General features: G+C 34.0%; 3 protein-coding genes across 6 annotated transcripts in view; 2 read left to right on the top strand and 1 right to left on the bottom strand.

The window, feature by feature from the left end:
* The window catches only part of wdr48a (WD repeat domain 48a), a 22,393-nt gene extending 20,470 nt beyond the window's left edge, over positions 1-1,923 (top strand). The window contains exon 19 of one of the 2 annotated variants that reach the window (XM_068217122.2): positions 870-1,923. In XM_068217122.2, the coding sequence (XP_068073223.1) occupies positions 870-965 (96 nt within the window). In that variant the 3' untranslated portion in view covers positions 966-1,923. 2 annotated transcript variants of the gene reach the window in all.
* Positions 1,924-5,013: 3,090 nt separating this feature from the next.
* gorasp1b (golgi reassembly stacking protein 1b) lies at positions 5,014-17,010 on the bottom strand. 3 transcript variants are annotated; one of them, XM_002666736.7, is made up of 9 exons: positions 16,932-17,010; positions 15,336-15,416; positions 14,944-15,147; positions 14,212-14,298; positions 11,358-11,488; positions 9,422-9,533; positions 9,229-9,331; positions 5,983-6,084; positions 5,014-5,443 (listed from the first exon to the last, which is right to left on the bottom strand). In XM_002666736.7, the coding sequence occupies exons 1-9, from the start codon at positions 16,983-16,985 to the stop codon at positions 5,310-5,312; spliced, it is 1,008 nt and encodes a 335-aa protein (XP_002666782.5). In that variant the 5' UTR covers positions 16,986-17,010; the 3' UTR covers positions 5,014-5,309.
* ttc21a (tetratricopeptide repeat domain 21A) overlaps positions 14,259-17,168 on the top strand; it is a 30,957-nt gene continuing 28,047 nt past the window's right edge. Inside the window, exon 1 of the mRNA XM_073941240.1 lies at positions 14,259-14,314. The gene's annotated coding sequence lies outside the window, so the exon portion shown is untranslated. The remainder of the gene's footprint in view (positions 14,315-17,168) is intronic.

The raw sequence follows: 17,168 nt of genomic DNA, 5'->3' as shown, positions 1-17,168 counted from the left end.
TTTTATTATATTGTATTATTTTATAATTTAATTTTATTATATTCTTTTATATTATATTATATTATATTTTATTATATTATATTGTATTACATTATATTATATTTATTATATTTTATTATATTATATTGTATTATATTATATTTTATTATATTATATTGTATTATATTATACTATATTTTATTTATTATATTTTATTTATATTATATTTTATTATATTATACTATATTTTATGAAATTATACTATATTTATATTATATTTTATTATATTGTATTATTTTATATTTTATTATATTATATTATATTTTATTTTATTATATTATATTCTTTTATATTATATTATATTATATTATATTATATTATATTATATTATACTCTCACTGGCCACTTTATTAGGTACACCTTACTAGTACCGGGTTGGACCCTATTTTGCCACTAAATAATTCTTCAAAAATGATCATCTAACAACGAAACATGAAGATATATGAATGAATAATTTATTGAAGATGAGATTAAAAATAAATATGGGTTGTACAAATGATGTTAGATTTCTACGTTTAGCGTTATCAGCAATAGCAGTAGGGGAACAGTGAATTATTCACAGAATATTTAGCAGTTTATGTTTATTTAGCTGATTCTTTCTTCCTTTGATTTTTAATGAAATGACAGCTTCTAGATTCAGTTTGTTCAAACCAAAAGTGTCTTGCAGTGCTGTTTCTGTAATGAATGGAAAGCAAATTACATTCGTCTCCTCCTTTGGCTGATCTGAAAAATAGTTCACTCCATGACTAAAAAACCGTAATGTGTTATGAACCGTGAGGTTTGTGATCTGTTACACCACTAATTGCACGTGTTTTTATTGTTTCCGGAAGGTTTTGGACCCAAACATGGACCTGCGAACAGTGAAGCACTTCATCTGGAAGAGCGGCGGCGACCTGACGCTTCACTACCGGCAGAAATCAACGTGAAACTCTCATGCAAACACACTTCCATTAAAAAGCACACTCACCTGCACTCGCGCTTCAGTCTGGAGATGTGAGGAGAAACGCTGGACAAACGCAGAAACACTCTCAGTTTCAGTTTCTCCTTTATTATTTTCTCTCATTTCACATTCCAGTGATGTGTTTGTTGCCAATGACGTCTTCAGATCTGCGGAACTGCTTTAAAAAAACCAACCGTGAGTCTTGAAGGAGCACTGAAGAACTCCGTTTCCCATGATGCATCTCTCTCACTGACATGCTGTGGTCATCAGTGCATCCATTCTGTACATATACTGTAATTATTTTGTAGTCCAGTTGGAGCATAGGAGGTTTTTATTTACCTTTTCTGTTTTTAAGAAAACGTACGGTGTCTTTAAAAAGGTGCTTATTCATGTCAAATATGAGGACATGTAACTCGTAACGTCACAAAGTAGGAATAAGTCATTTAAAGAAAAAATAAGCATGGATGAAAATATGAAGGTGAGTTTGATTTAAAGTAGTGCGGTCAAATGATTAATCACAGTCTAAATAAAAGGTTTATTTATTTACGTTATATATATATATACACACACACACACACACACACACACACACACACACACACACAAAAACACACACACACATAAAAACACACACATAAAAACACACACATAATTAAAGTAATAATTATTTGCCCTTCTATGAACATTTTTATTCAACATCAAATATTTCTGAAGGGATGTTTAATTAGAGCAAGAAAAATTTTCACAGTAATTTCTATAATATTTTTTCTTCTGGAAAGTCTTATTGATTTTACTTTGGTCGGAATAAAAGCAGTTTTAAATTGTCTTTAAAGCAGTTTTAAGGTTATTGATATGAGCCCCAGTCATGTTTTTATTCTCAATTGTCTACAGAACAAACCCACTCTTCTATAATTACTTGCCTACTTAAGCTTTTAAATTGCACTTTAAGCTGAATAGTAGTTGTTTAACACTAGTCATTTTGACCTCAACTCATATAGTGCATGTATACTTATGTAATATGAATATTTATTAGGTACACACAAAATACAAAATGACTTTTAATGTTTTATTATTTAATGCTCATGCATTTATTTGATCCAAAGTACAGCAAAGTGTACAATTTAGACACATTTTTACTATATAAGATAAACATTTTCTATTTGGATATATTATAAAATGGAGTTGGTTCCTGTAATTTCAGTGCTGAATTTTTATCATTAATTCTCCTCATGTGATCCATCAGAAATCACTCTAATATGAACATGTGCTGATTAAGAAACTATTAATATTAGTGTTATTGTAGGTTATAAATTATTTAGAGATTATTTTTTTATGTATAAGAGAAATAAATGACATATGATAATACTGCATATTCAAAACATACTTGAATGTTTCATATATTGTAATTAAATATTTAAAGTATAATTCATTGAAGAATCCTGAAAAAAAATGGCTCAGCTGTTCATAAATAATGATGATGGTAGTAATAATAATAATAATAATAATAATAATAATGCATATTTATTTTGCTATGAATCAGAATAATAGAATGATTTCTGAAGGATCATGTGACTATAAACTAAAAATTCAGCTTTTACAGTACATTTTATAAGATATTTAAAAAAACAGTCAGCTATTTACAACCATATATACTTGAATATTTAATATTTTATAATTAAATAAAGCATAATTCATTTAATAATCCTAAAAAAATATTACTCAACTGTTCATCGATGATGATGGTGATGGTAATAATAATGTTTATTTTGCTGCAAATCAGCATAATTAAGTGATTTCTGAGGGATCAAGTGACTGGAAATTAACAATTCAGCTGTAAAATAATAAATAAACAACATTTTATAATATTTTTAAAGAGAAAACAGCATTTTTAAACAGTATATAATAGAATATTTATATATATATATATATATATATATATATATATATATATATATATATATATATATATATATATATATATATATATATATATTTACATATATTTACATATTTAAATAAACTACTGTTCATAGATGATGATGATGATAATAATAATAATGCATATTTATTTAGCAGCAAATCAGCTTAATGTCATGATTTCTGAAGGATCACGTTACTGGAAACTAAAAAATTAGCTTTGAAATGAGAAATAAATTACAATTTATAATACAGTATATTAAAAGAGAGCGATTTTAAACAGTATATGACTGAATATTTAATATATTATAATAAAATATTTAAAGCATAATTCATTAAATAATCCCAATAAACATTACTGAACTGTTCAGAAATGATGATGATACTATTTATTTTGCAGTAATTTGCATAATATAATTTTTTCAAAGGGATCATGTGACTGGAAACAGAAAATTCCACTGTGTAATAACAAATAAGTTACATTTTATAATATATTTAAAGAGAAAACAGCGATTTTAAACAGTATAGAATTGAATATTTAATATTATAATTAAACATTTCAATAAATGACTACTGTTCATAGATGATTATGATGATAATAATAAAAATAATAATAATGCATATTTATATTGAAGGATCATGTGACTGAAAACTAAACATTCAGCTTTGAAATAAGAGAAATAAATGACATGTTATGATACTGTAGATTCAAAGACAGCGATTTTACACCGTATATAATTGAATATATACTATATATAATTAAATATTTAAAACATACACACACACACATATATATTATGTAAATAGGAACTTTTATTTTGGATGTGATTGATCATGATGAATCGTTTGACGGCACTATTTTCTTAAATTGAAATTCTTCCTTCATCCAGATGGATTGCTGCTGATTGTCATCTTTCCATACATGAACAGGAAAATACACTAAAAATCAATGAATAATTAATTTTATAAACAAAATGAATTATTAGAGAGCTATTAAAGGGTTTCTGTCGATCCTCCCCAGATTTGCACAGTGTTTGGTGACATGTATTCATGTATATATTTGGTCTTCTCCAAATAAAGGAATAATAAATCTAGTATCACCGAAACCAACAGGAAACTGAAGAAAGTAAAAGCTCGGAGAGTTTTTCAGACGCCCGTGTCCACACTCCCCTGTATTTATGCTTCCTGTGCTGATTGTAATTATATGCAGTATATTTTGGGTAAATAACAGCTTAATAAATTAACCAATAACGAACCAGTTTAAATGCACACCTTTTTTCTTAAGAGAAGGTCATGTCAGGTTAAGTAAGAGCTAACTTTATATTTTGGACTGTTCTCTGAGGTCCAATTATAGTGTTATTAGGTCATAATCTACAAATTATTGTCTATTTTCTGGGCAACACGGTGACACTGGTTTGAGTCTCGGCTGGGTCAGTTGGCGTTTCTGTGTGGAGTTTGCATGTTCTCCCTGTGTTCGCGTGGGTTTTCTCCGGGTGCTCCGGTTTCCCCCACAGTCCAAACACATGCGCTATAGGGGAATTGATTGCAGGGTTGCAGCTGGAAGTGCATCCGCTGTGTAGAACATGGTGGAATAGTTGGTGGTTCATTCCGCTGTGGTGACCCCTGTTAAATAAAGGGACCTAGACGAAGGAAAATGAATGAATGTGTATTTTTGAATGTTTGGATGGGAGTGGCTGATTAAATATGCAGAAGTAAACGCCCACTGCTCTGATTGGCTGACGTTTTTGCATATTAACAGGCATCAGCAGAAGTGGGCGTCGCTCTCCTGTGAAGGCAGGGTTTATCCACCCTATTACATCACAGAAGCTGCCTAATTTTAAATACTAAGAGATCTGTAATGTATCAGAACTATGTTCAATATATTCATATATTATACCTGAGGATTGTTCTGGCCATGTCCATTCCTTTATGAGCACAGTGTCTCCATCTTCTGATGGCTACTTCCAGCAGGATAACGCAGCATGTCATCAAGCTCAATCATCTCAGACTGGTTTCTCGAACATGACAATGAGTTCACTGTACTCAAATGGCCTCCACAGCCACCAGAGCTCAATCCAATAGAGCAGCTTTGGGATGTGGTGCGATAGGAGACTATGTTTTTTAAGGGTGGAATATGGTTTTATTGTCTATATAGTCATATATTCACAATTAGATGAAGGCAATATTCTGTAAAGCAGAAATACACACTTGTACACACAATGTGGTGCTATAATCCCAGAGTAATCCCACATGCAGCAACAGCAGTATATACTTATATATACAGTACATTTAAAGCTTCATCTATACATATTATATTATTCCACAGGTGAAACATTTCAAGCAGCTGAACTATTTCTGTGAAAGAAACCCTGAGAACACACACACACACACACACCTGAGGCACAGCACATGATTATGCGAGTGTTTTCTGTGTACATTTGACAGTCTGGTCATGCTTTGGTGTTGTATTTATGATTGCAGGAGATGTTTGAGACTCACAGATGCCTGAATCCTCCAGCAGGACTGATGAGCTGATCTTAGGACTGCCTGCAGATGAGGAAGTAATGCAGCGTTAGCGGAGGAGTCTGCTTAAAATAATCACTTCTATAAGGGGTTTAAGCTCAGTTGTGTGTCAGCAGTGTGTGAGTATCTCCAGCCTCTAATGGTCAACATTAATTAATTGTGTTTGTTCTAATCAGACTTGATGACTGAAACACTTTGATTGACATTCTCCCTTTGTACGTGTCATCATAGGGGGCAAGCCCCGCCCACTAGTGCCCTTCTCTCCATCTCATTAGCATAAACAGCAGCCCTGAGTGAGAAGCAGCCGTCTGTCCTTTAGCCATTAGAGTGTTTGAGCTGCTGAAGATAACGTCAGCATAGACTAAGAGGATTATAGATGTGGAGTTTTAGATGAAGCACAAATGAACAGCGACTGTCATCAAAGCCTAAAAGGGTCAGTTTCAGAGAGAAAACATTATCTGCGTGTCAAACTTCACTAGACACTCCAGACACATCAGAGACGCATTGTACATCTTGTAAAAAGAGCCAGAATATTTAATCTTTAAAGCTAATCGGATGCTTACTAATAGCAGACTCCTCCTCATCATCATCATCAGCTTTCAGAGACGAAGTAGAGGCGTCTAGAAGGGAAGTAGATGAATCTAAACATTCAGAGAGAGCCAACGCTGCAAACACACACACACACACACACACACACACACACACACACACACACACACACACACACACACACACACACACACACACACACACATACATGCATACATACAAAAAGAAAATGGTTTGCTTAATGCATTTAATTTGCATTGGAAAACACTTGATATTCTTAACCTGTTAACTGCTGGTCGACCTTTCTGGCTATCATTTAAAAGTACAATACTCAATACTGGCATAGGATGGTGTCAGAAACACAATTAACACGGTCCAACTTCAATTAACACAGGACATGTTTATACAGAGATGGGCATCTGCTACTTTGTGTTTGCACACTTTGAAAATAACCTGATCAGTAAGCAACATTCACTTGAGCCATGTCCACACGAATACATTTTAGTTTAACAATGCATATTTTTCCTCTCCATTTCGGCTTCTCATCCACACTGAGACAGCATCTTTAGTTAAAGGGGTGGTCCAGAATGTAATTTTGAGGCTTGTTTGTGTTTATAAGATGCAAAGCAATGTGTGCTCATGTTTCACTTGAAGGAAGTCGCGTAATTTTTTCATATATCTCACTTTGATTATACACAGCTACTCAGCTAACATGAAAACGACCAGTGTTGCCAGATTGGAAATGTCAAAGTATCGTACTAGAACCTCAAAATTATCGTATTTGGAGGAAAATTATCGTACACGAGTCAAACTGAGAGTATACAGCTATTATCTAGACACATAGCGTTTTGACACAACATGCAAATTACCACAATACGTTAAAAAAAAACTAGGTACCTTAGTGGGAAGGTTCAAACTCCACCTCTGAGTTGCTGTCATTGAATGTTGCCAGATGTTGAGGGATTTATTTTCATGCTTTGTTTTGATGAGACGAACTTTGTAAAAAAAAAAGACGCATTTGAATGGGGAAAAACGAGAACATCAAGGGAAAACTCCCATCCTTCTTACCTTCCTTTACAGCACAAATTGTTGTAACATTATTGCTTAAAAGATCGACCTCAAACTGAAAACTACTGACCTAACCACGGGCACGCGCAGCAGGAGCGTTAACTCGTGAGAGAGAGCCATTCTCCACGTTGATTGGCTGAGAAGAGGCAACGTAAGATGAGATAGAAAACGTGCCTAACTCCACCTACTCCTCACAGACAGTACAAGAAAAGATGCAACTAGATCAATAAGTAAAGAAGCCCGAAGATTACAATGAAGTTACTTTTAAATGCCGTTAAATTCTGAAATTATCGTACATTATAGGATTTTTCTCATTATTGATCGTACAGAGGTCGAAATTATCGTACAAATACGGAAATTATCGTACGTCTGGCAACACTGAAAACGACTGTCAAATTTCCTAGTTCCTCTGAAAGGCCCGCCCTTAAGTGACATCGATTGGTCATCGTCATAATGTGCAGCTATTGGCGGATCGGCTCCATGCCACGCCCTTAAAAGCACGCACTTTTCTGCTGTGTAAACATGCAGTCAACCTCCTGCTCTCTAAAATAAAATCTGACATGTGTCTGTAACTAACGAGTGAAAATGGGGTGCGGCTCCTTTAACAGCGTATGTGTGTGCGTTTATGTGTGTGTGAATGTGTGAACTTTCTGTAACAAGCGCATGTGCGCAGGACGTTCTCTGATGCTCAGATTAAGTTATTTTCTGTAATATATCTTGACAGAAGAATAAAGCACAATATGTGGGATGCCTCCTGTGTGAGCCTTGATTTATTATTCTGCTGCGACCACAAGTCAGGTAAGCTAATCTGTATTTTTTTAACTCTATGCGTTACATGACGTCTTTCACGAGTATCCGGAATATGCAGGTGTAAGTAATATGAATCATCCACATATCTTTTGCGACTTCATTATCTGAGATGTGAAACGCATGGAAAAGCTGCCTAAGGGAAATCAGTGCAGTCCCGTGAGCACACACATAAGAGACCGTGCTGGTGGAGTGCAAGTGTGTTTACAGCAGTTTGACTGATAAATATGAGTTTGTAGCTAAATCATTTGCCCGCAAAGCAGCATTTCCCATTGTTCACATCGTTGCTACAGCATACGGTTAACGCTAGACACTGTACATGTCATGATCAATTTTTACAAATAAAAACACTTACAGGTTGTAGCTCACAGCTTCTGCTTTGAGGAGATTTTAGCCGAATCCAGCACTGAACTGGGAGAGATTCTGGAGCTGTTTTGTCAAATCATGCTTGCTGTGTGTTTTATAATTCTCTGGAACATAATTAATATTGACCTGTAAGCACTTCTGTCTTTGTGTCGTGTGCTTTGGGGGCCCAAATACAGAAACAGACGAAGCTCTGTGGAAACAGCAGTGTTTAGACGTATTTTTAGCTTCATCTCTGCTAAAACGTTACAGCGCCTCTGGCCACGGCCCTTACTTGCGCAGTGTGTATGCGCAGTTAACAAACTTTTGTGATCTCGCAGGGGGCGGAAGTATTTTTTGTAGTCCCCAAAATTTGTTCATTGAAGGCTTTGCCAAGCTAACTCTGTAAAAGCCAAGGCCTCCCTTTCCATTGAACTTAGAACATTTTACATTCAGAGATGTTGTTTATGTTCACACAGCTACATTACACATCAGCTAAAGTTTAAAATATGAGATCGTAGTGGACCACCCCTTTAATGAAAATGTCTCTTTTCTAAAACGCTGTTCAAATTGAGAGGGGTCTGGATGCAGACCTGGTGCAGATGCAATCTGAGCTGCATCCAATGCTTTTTAATGGGCTCACCTAACCACACCCCTCAAAGTGACATCACTCGCTCCATTTGAGTGCATTGTGTCTGACATTGCATCGCTGAGTGATGCAATCTCAGCTTGCATCATAAAGGCTGCATCCAGATACTATTAGTTCAAACTGAACCAGTTTTAAATAAGCCATTATCATGTTGCACAAAATTACCCTAGTTAAGCCTTTAAAGAGCCCCTATTATAAATAAATAGGGTCATATTTTGGTTTTAAGGGTCTCCAACAACAAGCTGATCTGCATGCAAGCTTAATATGACAATTTAAGCTGAATACTAGTATCCTGAACAACATCTAGTCAAATATGATGTGCTGTCATCATGGCAAAGAGAAAATAAATCAGTTATTGATTTATTCAACGTTATGTAATAATGGTTTGACCCACCGGGAGATATTTCACACTGAGCTGAATCTTCAGAAGTGTCCTGAACAGATCCACCTTGAGCGTCTGTTTTCTCCTCAGCATCAGTCGAGTTCACTAGAAACAGCTGAAAACACACTGCTCTGACAAAGCTGAACATTTTTTTTTACCCACATTTGAAGATTCAGCCATGTTGTGATTTTAGCGATTGTTGTACCTCAGAGCGGTGCTTGTTTTCCTGGTGTTCAGGTGTGTTTTGGTGTTGATCAGATGTGACGGGACACATGGGGATGCGATGCAGGTATCCAAACCCGACGTCACAGCCAAGACTGAACAAACACACACATGCACAAGAGGATGAAAGTAAAAACAATATATTAATAGTAAATTTCACAGTTCCATCACACATCTTGTTTGTAAGTAATCTTTTGATTCAAGTTTGGTTGAGTAGGTACAGGCAAAAAATAGATTTCTTTGTTCACACTTTATTTTAGGGTGTATTTTAACGATTACTGATTCCATCCACCTACTGTATATATGTATTTACACATTTTGGAATATTGCATAACAATGGAAATCCCAAGATGTGCATGCATTTAGAAAATGCACACAAAGAAAACTGAGTAGGAGAAACTTTTTATCTGATCAGAAAAAATGCATCAGTATGCAGGATATGATTGAGTTTTTCACAGATGATGATCAGATAAACAGTTGAAAGCAGAAGTTTACATACACTCCAAAAAAAAAATTTTTTGAAAAACTGTCTGATGGTAAATCATACTAAACGTTTACTATTTTAGGGCCATAAGGATTACCCTTTTTCTTGCTAAATGCCAGAATAATGAGAATTTTATTTATTTATCTATTTTTTTTGGAGAAATTTTGATTAGTTTCTAGATAGTCAAGTTTACACACATTTCCTTGGTATTTTGAGCTTTGCTTTTAAACTGTATAACTTTGGTCAAATGTTTTGGGTCTCCTTCCACAAGCTTCTCACAATAGTTTGCAGGAATTTTGGCCCATTCCTCCTGACAGAATTGCTGTAACTGAGTCAGATTTGTTGGCTGTCTTGCTCGAACAAGCTTTTTCAACTCTGCCCACACATTTTCTATAGGATTGACATCAGGGCTTTGTGATGGCCACTCCAAAACATTCACTCTGTTGTCCTTAAAGCACATTTTCACTAATTTGGCAGTATGCTTGGGGTCATGGTCTGTTTGGAAGACTCATTTGTGGCCAAGTTGTAATGTCCAGGCTGATGTCTTGAGATGTTGCTTCAGTATTTCTCCATAATGTTCTGTCTTCATGATGCCATCTATGCTGTGAAGTGGACCAGTCCCTCCTGCAGCAAAACAGCCCCACAACATGATGCTGCCGCCCCCATACTTCACAGTTGGGATGGTGTTCCTAGGCTTGTGCGCTTTCCCCTTTGTCCTCAAAATTTAACACTGCTCATTATGGTCAAACAGGTCAATCTTAGCTCCATCAGAGCACAGGACATGTCTCCAAACATGAGTCTTTTTCCCAGTGTGATTGAGCACATTGTAATCTGGCTTTGTTATTGATTCTGGCTTGTTATTTCTCCCATGTTGTCACACAAGGAGGCAGTGTGTTTGAGCTTTTCCTTCAACACTATTCTACAGTTGTGCCTCACATTAACTCAAATGTTGTCAATTAGCCAATCAGAAACTTCCAAAAACCTGACATCATCATCTGAGCTTTTCCAGAGGCAGAATAATCTTACTGTATGTAAACCTGACTTTCAACAAGAGTTATAACAATTTCTCAATAACTCTCTCTCATTATTCTGCTAATTAACAGAACAGAAACACATGTGATCACTCTAACTTACCTAAAATAAAAACAATTTAGTCACATTAACATCTGACCTTTCTTAAAATGGTTATGTGCCTTTTAATACAGCGCATGTAAACTTCTGCTTTCAACTGTACTTGTGTTTTAGGAACTTTGTATTAATGGACTTTGCAGCGTTTCCGGCACATTGTAAAACATCTACAATGTTCTTTTGCAACACTGTTTGTGTTTGTTGGAAATGCCGCTTTATTCACAAATCTTTTCTGCAATATTCCAGGTTTTTGCATAAGTTTAATGCGCATGTTTAAATTGAAACAGTGTGTTTGCGGATGTTGTACCTGCCGTTTCCACCCCAGGCTGCATTGGGAGTGATGAGCACTTCTCGACAGCGGTCAGTGTGTGTGTTGTAGACCAGAAGCTTCAGCGATTTACCTTCACACGCCTCGATCAGCGAGAAAAAGTCCTCCGACTGCACAAATACAGTCAAAAGAGACTAGTCACCCAAAAATGAAGTTTAGTATTTATTATAATGAGCAGTTTTTAATCTAAATTAGTCATGAGTAAGCCCACACGGAGTCTGTGCATGCAGAATTCTGCTGATTTTTAGCCCGTCATTGATTTTGTTTATTTACTTGTGTAAATGTGTGTACATTTAGATTTATTCAGTTTTTAAATTAATTTCAGTAATATTATTGACTAATATGAGAATGTTTATATGTTTAATTTAATGTTAAACATATAATTATAGTTAAACATGTTTCATATGTTAAATTATTTACTATTTACAATGTGTAAAGTAATATTTTCTGTCTATTAGTAGAGATATTATATGAGAAACTTGCTTTGTTTACCAAATAAAGTGCATCTATTTGGATTTGCAATTTAAACATTAAATAAAAGTTAAAAAGGTGTTATTTTTTATTTCATATATTAAGGTTTTAGTTATGATACTCCTAAAATCATTCTGCATAATCCGCAGATTTTTAACTAAATTCTCCACAGAAATAGCAAAAAACACCCGCAAATTCTGTCTGGCTCTAATCATGAGGCATTAAATGTAGGCAATAAATTGTGCACAACAATCATCCTGGTGTGCATGAGCCTTCACTTGATTTCTTTCATTTGTGTGACTTATTTGCTTTTAAAATATCTGTAAAATGTAAAACATTACATTTTATATTTAGTTATTGCCCAAAGTGATTTACAAATTTAGCTTTGGCAAGTCAGAATAATTAGTCCTCCTGTATATTTTTTCCCAATTTCTGTTTAACTGAGAGATTTTTTTCAACACATTTCTAAACATAATGGTTTGTTCTGTAGACAATCCAAAATTAATATTGCTTAAGCGGGCTAATAATATTGACCTTAAAATGGTTTATAAAAAAAATAAAACCTGCTTTTATTCTAGCTGAAATAAAACACATAAGACTTTCTCCAGAAGAAAAAATATTATAGGAAATACTGTGGAAAAATTCCTGAATCTGTTTAACATCATTTGGGAAATATTTAAAAAAGAAAAACAAATCAAAGGGGGGTGAAAAATTCTGACATTCCTATATATATATATATATATATATATATATATATATATATATATATATATATATATATATATATATATATATATATATATATTTTTTTTTTTTTATATATATATATTCATTCATTCATTATTACTAAGGCTTTTTTCATGGCAAGAGCATTTCAGTAATTAACAAACATCAACAGTGAAAAAATAAACAATTGAACATACAGTTTAATTAAGATTTTTCTGGTTAATACATGTTAAAAATTCTAATACTTTTTCTGGTGTCACTTTGTTAAAAATGTCTTTAAGAGAGTTTTCATCATAAAAAGTCTTTCTGGAGTCATTAAAAGCAGGGCAGTCCAGCAGTTGTGTTTTACGGTCCATGGAGTTTTAGTGCAAACATTGGGTAGGGTCTTCACCTTTGAGTAAAAGTTATGTGTTGATCTTGTATGTCCAATACGACATCTGGTAAAAATGACTTGATCAGCTCGTTTCTTAAAATGTCTTTTACCTCTGTGTGTCATTTCAGGCTGGATTTTGTGTAATTTATTGTTTTCCAGAGTATCCCACTCCTCTTGCCACTTGTTTAAAATGTAATTGTTAATTAAAGGTCTCATCTCTGATGGAGAAGTTTGACATTTGTTCACAGCTTGTTTTAGAGCAGCTTTAGCAGCTGCATCCCTCATTCATTCCGGAAAGTCCAACATGTCCTGGTATCCAGCAAAAATGATATGGTAAAATTTGTTTTGTAGGTGGTGAACTTTAGTTAAAATATTTTCAATCAAGGGGTGATCACTCTTAGAGTCTGTAAAAATAATGTTTTCTTTTGTTGTGTATTTTCTATAAACTCCAATGATAAAAGTAGTGCGTGGGCTTCAGCTGTGAATATGGAGCACTCTTTTGGCATGCATATATATATATACAGTTGAAGTCAGAATTATTAGCCCCCCTAAATTATTAGAACCCATGTTTATTTTTTTCCCCAATTTCTTTTCAACAGAGAGCAGATTTCTTCAACACATTTCTAAACATGATAGTTTAATAACTCATCTCTAATAACTGAATTGTTTTCTCTTTGCCATGACGACAGTAAATAATATTAGACTAGATATTCTTCAAGACACTTCTATACAGCTTAAAGTGACATTTAAAGGCTTAACTATAGTAATTAGGGTAACTAGGCAGGTTAGGGTAATTTGGCAAGTTATTGTATAATGATGGTTTGTTCTGTAGATTTTTGAAAAAAAAAGTTAGCTTAAAGGGGCTAATAATTTTGTCCTTAAAATGGTGTTTAAAAAATTAAGAACTGCTTTTATTCTAGCCCAAATAAATCAAATAAGACTTTCTCCAGAAGGAAAAACATTATCAAACATACTGTGAATATTTCCTTGCTCTGTTAAATATAATATGTGAAATATTAAAAAAAAGCGACATAAATTCAAAGGGGGCTAATAATTCTGACTTCAACTATATATATATATATATATATATATATATATGCGCACAGCAATAGCCTTAAAGCACACCTTTTCATTTACTCTATAGGTCTTCAGTTTCATTTTGTACGAAAAATATAAATATAAAATGAATTGAATTGATGACCCACACTCTGGTGTCTGATGTTGTACCAAATCAGCTTTGAATATGTAATAATCAGATCTTACTTCCTGTAGAACCTGATCGGCACCAATGATATAGTCCGAATAAGGCTTCAGTCCCGCCAGTTCAGCCGGAGAATTCACTTCCACATCCTGAAAGAAGAGTCAGGTAAAGCACATTCAGAAAACAATACATAAACACATACACTACATACACAAACGTGTGTGTGTGTGTGTGTGTATATATATATATATATATATATATATATATATATATATATATATATATATATATATATGTGTTTGTGTGTGTGTATATATATGTGTGTGTGTGTATGTGTGTGTGTGTGTATATATATATATATATATATATATATATATATATATATATATATATATATATATATATATATATATGTGTGTATGTGTGTATATATATATATATATATATATATATATATATATATATAGAATAAAAGCTAGAAAAAAGCTGTTTTTAATGGTTTTAAAGCATTTTAAGGTCAATATTATTAGCCCCCTTCAGCAATATTTGTTTTGGATTGTCTACAGAATAAACCACTGTTATACAATGACTTGCCTAATTAAGTTAAGCCTTTAAATGTCATTTTAAGCTGAATACTACTGTCTTTTAAAATGAGTTATTAAAACTATTATGATTAGAAATGTGTTCTTCTCTCTGTTAAACAGTAGTTGGGAACAAAATGTACATTAGGGCTAATAATTCTGACTGTTTTAGTATATTAATAATATATTATATAGTATTTAGTATTTACTCACCAGCACGTGCCAGACGTATTGATCGGCCCCGGTGAAGCTGCAGAAGCGAACACTGGCCCCCAGGAGCCCCTGACCGCCCCACAGGTTACTGGGAACCAGCTCCAGCTCTCGAACCCTCATCACTTTACTGCTGTAAACCTGCAGCTTCACCGGCTTCTCCACATTAGCCTTCAGGAGCTCCTTCAGCGTGCTGCTCTCTTTATTCTGAGCACAAGCACACACTTTATTAATATATTAATACAAACATGTTATATTAGTATATGTACAGGTAAGGTCTGAATCATGATGACAGCACATAATATCAGACTAGATATTTTTAAGACACTAGTATTCAGCTTAAAGTGACATTTAAAGGCTTCACTGGGTTAAAGATTAAGGAGTTTATTTCTCACCAGTCTGGTGTGTCCAATTGACAGAATGAAGTCAAAGAAGGGCTCCAGACCGGCTCTCTCTGCTGGAGAATTCTCCTGAACCTGGGAATTAAAGTAGATTATTTTCACCAACAATAAACAAGCAAATTCAGCAGTCACATTCATCCATTCATTTTCCTTCGGCTTAGTCCCTTTATTCATCAGGGGTCACCACAGCGGAATGAACCGCCAACTATTCCAGCATATGCTTTACACAGTAGATACACTTCCAGCTGCGAGCCAGTACTGGAAAACACACACACTCATACACTACAGCCAATTTAGTTAATCTATTCCCCCCCTGTAGCTCATGTGTTTGGACTGTGGGGGAAACCGGAGTGCGGGGAGAACATGCAAACTCCACACAGAACCAGAACTCGGCTTGGATTCGAACCAGCAACCGTCTTGCTGTGAGGCCACAGTGCTAACCATTGCCCCAGTCATATTCACATCTATGCTATTATCTGAAACCGATTTAGAACAACCACAAGGATGATTAATGGATCATAATGCATTTGGGTCTGTTTAGATATGAAAAATCCACATAAATGCATTTACTAAGCAGATTTTTTAGTAAAGGAACAAAACTTTGCAATAATTTCAACCTTCCCTCAGCTTTTTTTTTTTTTATGAGACTTGATTGTAACTCATTTAATTTTTGAGCAATCAAAATTGATTTTGTAAATTTTATTTAGCTTTTTTACTATTTAAAAAACACTTGGGTAACACCTTTTTCCAATATCCCACACATTATTGGGCCTGAATTTTGTTATGTAAGCCTATAAACAAACCTTTTTTGTTCATATAAAAATGATTATCTATGCAAGTTACATTCATTTTTTTTTTGTTTTAAAACTTTTAAGTCAATTCACTCTAATCAAAAGATTTTTAAAAATAGTCTAAGAAATTACATAAAATATTAAATGAAATAAGAATTTTTAACTATAATTTTTTTTATTAATTTAATTATCTTTTTTAATTAATACATTTCATTCATTCAGATTGTTTCAAAATTAAATAACTAAATAATTGATGAACTACTAAAATTGGCTGTAGTGTATGAGTGTGTGTGTGTGTGTGTGTGTGTGTGTGTGTGGGGGGGGGGGGGGTATATATGTGTATATATATCCACTGTGTAAAACATATGCTGGAATAGTTGGTGCTTCATTCCGCTGTCGACCCCTGATGAATAAAGCGAGTAAGTCGAAGGAAAATAAATGAATGAAATAATACAATATTTATGACAATATATTTCAGTAGAAGAAAGACTATAAATTAAATTGTATTTAATTTAATTTATTTGTATTTTAAAGTATGTGCTATGCTTTGTTTAACCCTTTATTGTTAGCAGCTTGGCCAATTTTGTTGTTTTAAAGTGCAATAAAATAAAATAAAATTGAAATAAAAACAAAATCCCGGAATCTCTCGCACATCCCTAGAATTTCTGTAACTTACACCCGACAAACCTTTACCTCAGATATCAAACACTATTAACGACCTCTTCATCATCCCAGACGTCTAATTAAATCCAGCAACGATTAAAACGCTGTGTTTGTGCGCATTAAATGTGACACTCACCCCATGTACATGATATCCGCCCTGTGTAGCAAACACGCTCTGAATGAGACCCATACTGAACTGAATACACACGAATACTATGGCGAAGGTACTCATGAATATTAATCAACGCGCGAGCATGTTACTCAGCAACTTTCTTAAAGCGTCTCATTAATATTCATTCAAAGTCTGCTGTTTTAGCCAATCACGCTGGACGTCACGAATCCTTCGCCATAGTAGGAATCGTTCGGTCGGTTT

The sequence above is a fragment of the Danio rerio genome, chromosome 24 (genome assembly GCF_049306965.1).
Source record: "Danio rerio strain Tuebingen ecotype United States chromosome 24, GRCz12tu, whole genome shotgun sequence".
Classification (NCBI taxonomy): Eukaryota; Metazoa; Chordata; class Actinopteri; order Cypriniformes; family Danionidae; genus Danio; species Danio rerio.
The sequence above is the reverse complement of the archived record's forward strand: the minus strand, read 5'-3'. Positions and strand labels throughout refer to the sequence as shown.

Bases quoted from the DNA above. Each gene is read 5' to 3' on its own strand.
- gorasp1b (XM_002666736.7), bottom strand. From the start codon at position 16,985: ATGGGTCTCATTCAGAGCGTGTTTGCTACACAGGGCGGATATCATGTA. The intron at 9,534-11,357 runs GTACAACATCCG...GTGTTTGTTCAG, and splicing joins GCCTGGGGTGGAAACGGCAG to TCTTGGCTGTGACGTCGGGT. The intron at 6,085-9,228 runs GTGGGTCAAACC...GTGTGTTTGCAG, and splicing joins TCAGTGTGAAATATCTCCCG to CGTTGGCTCTCTCTGAATGT.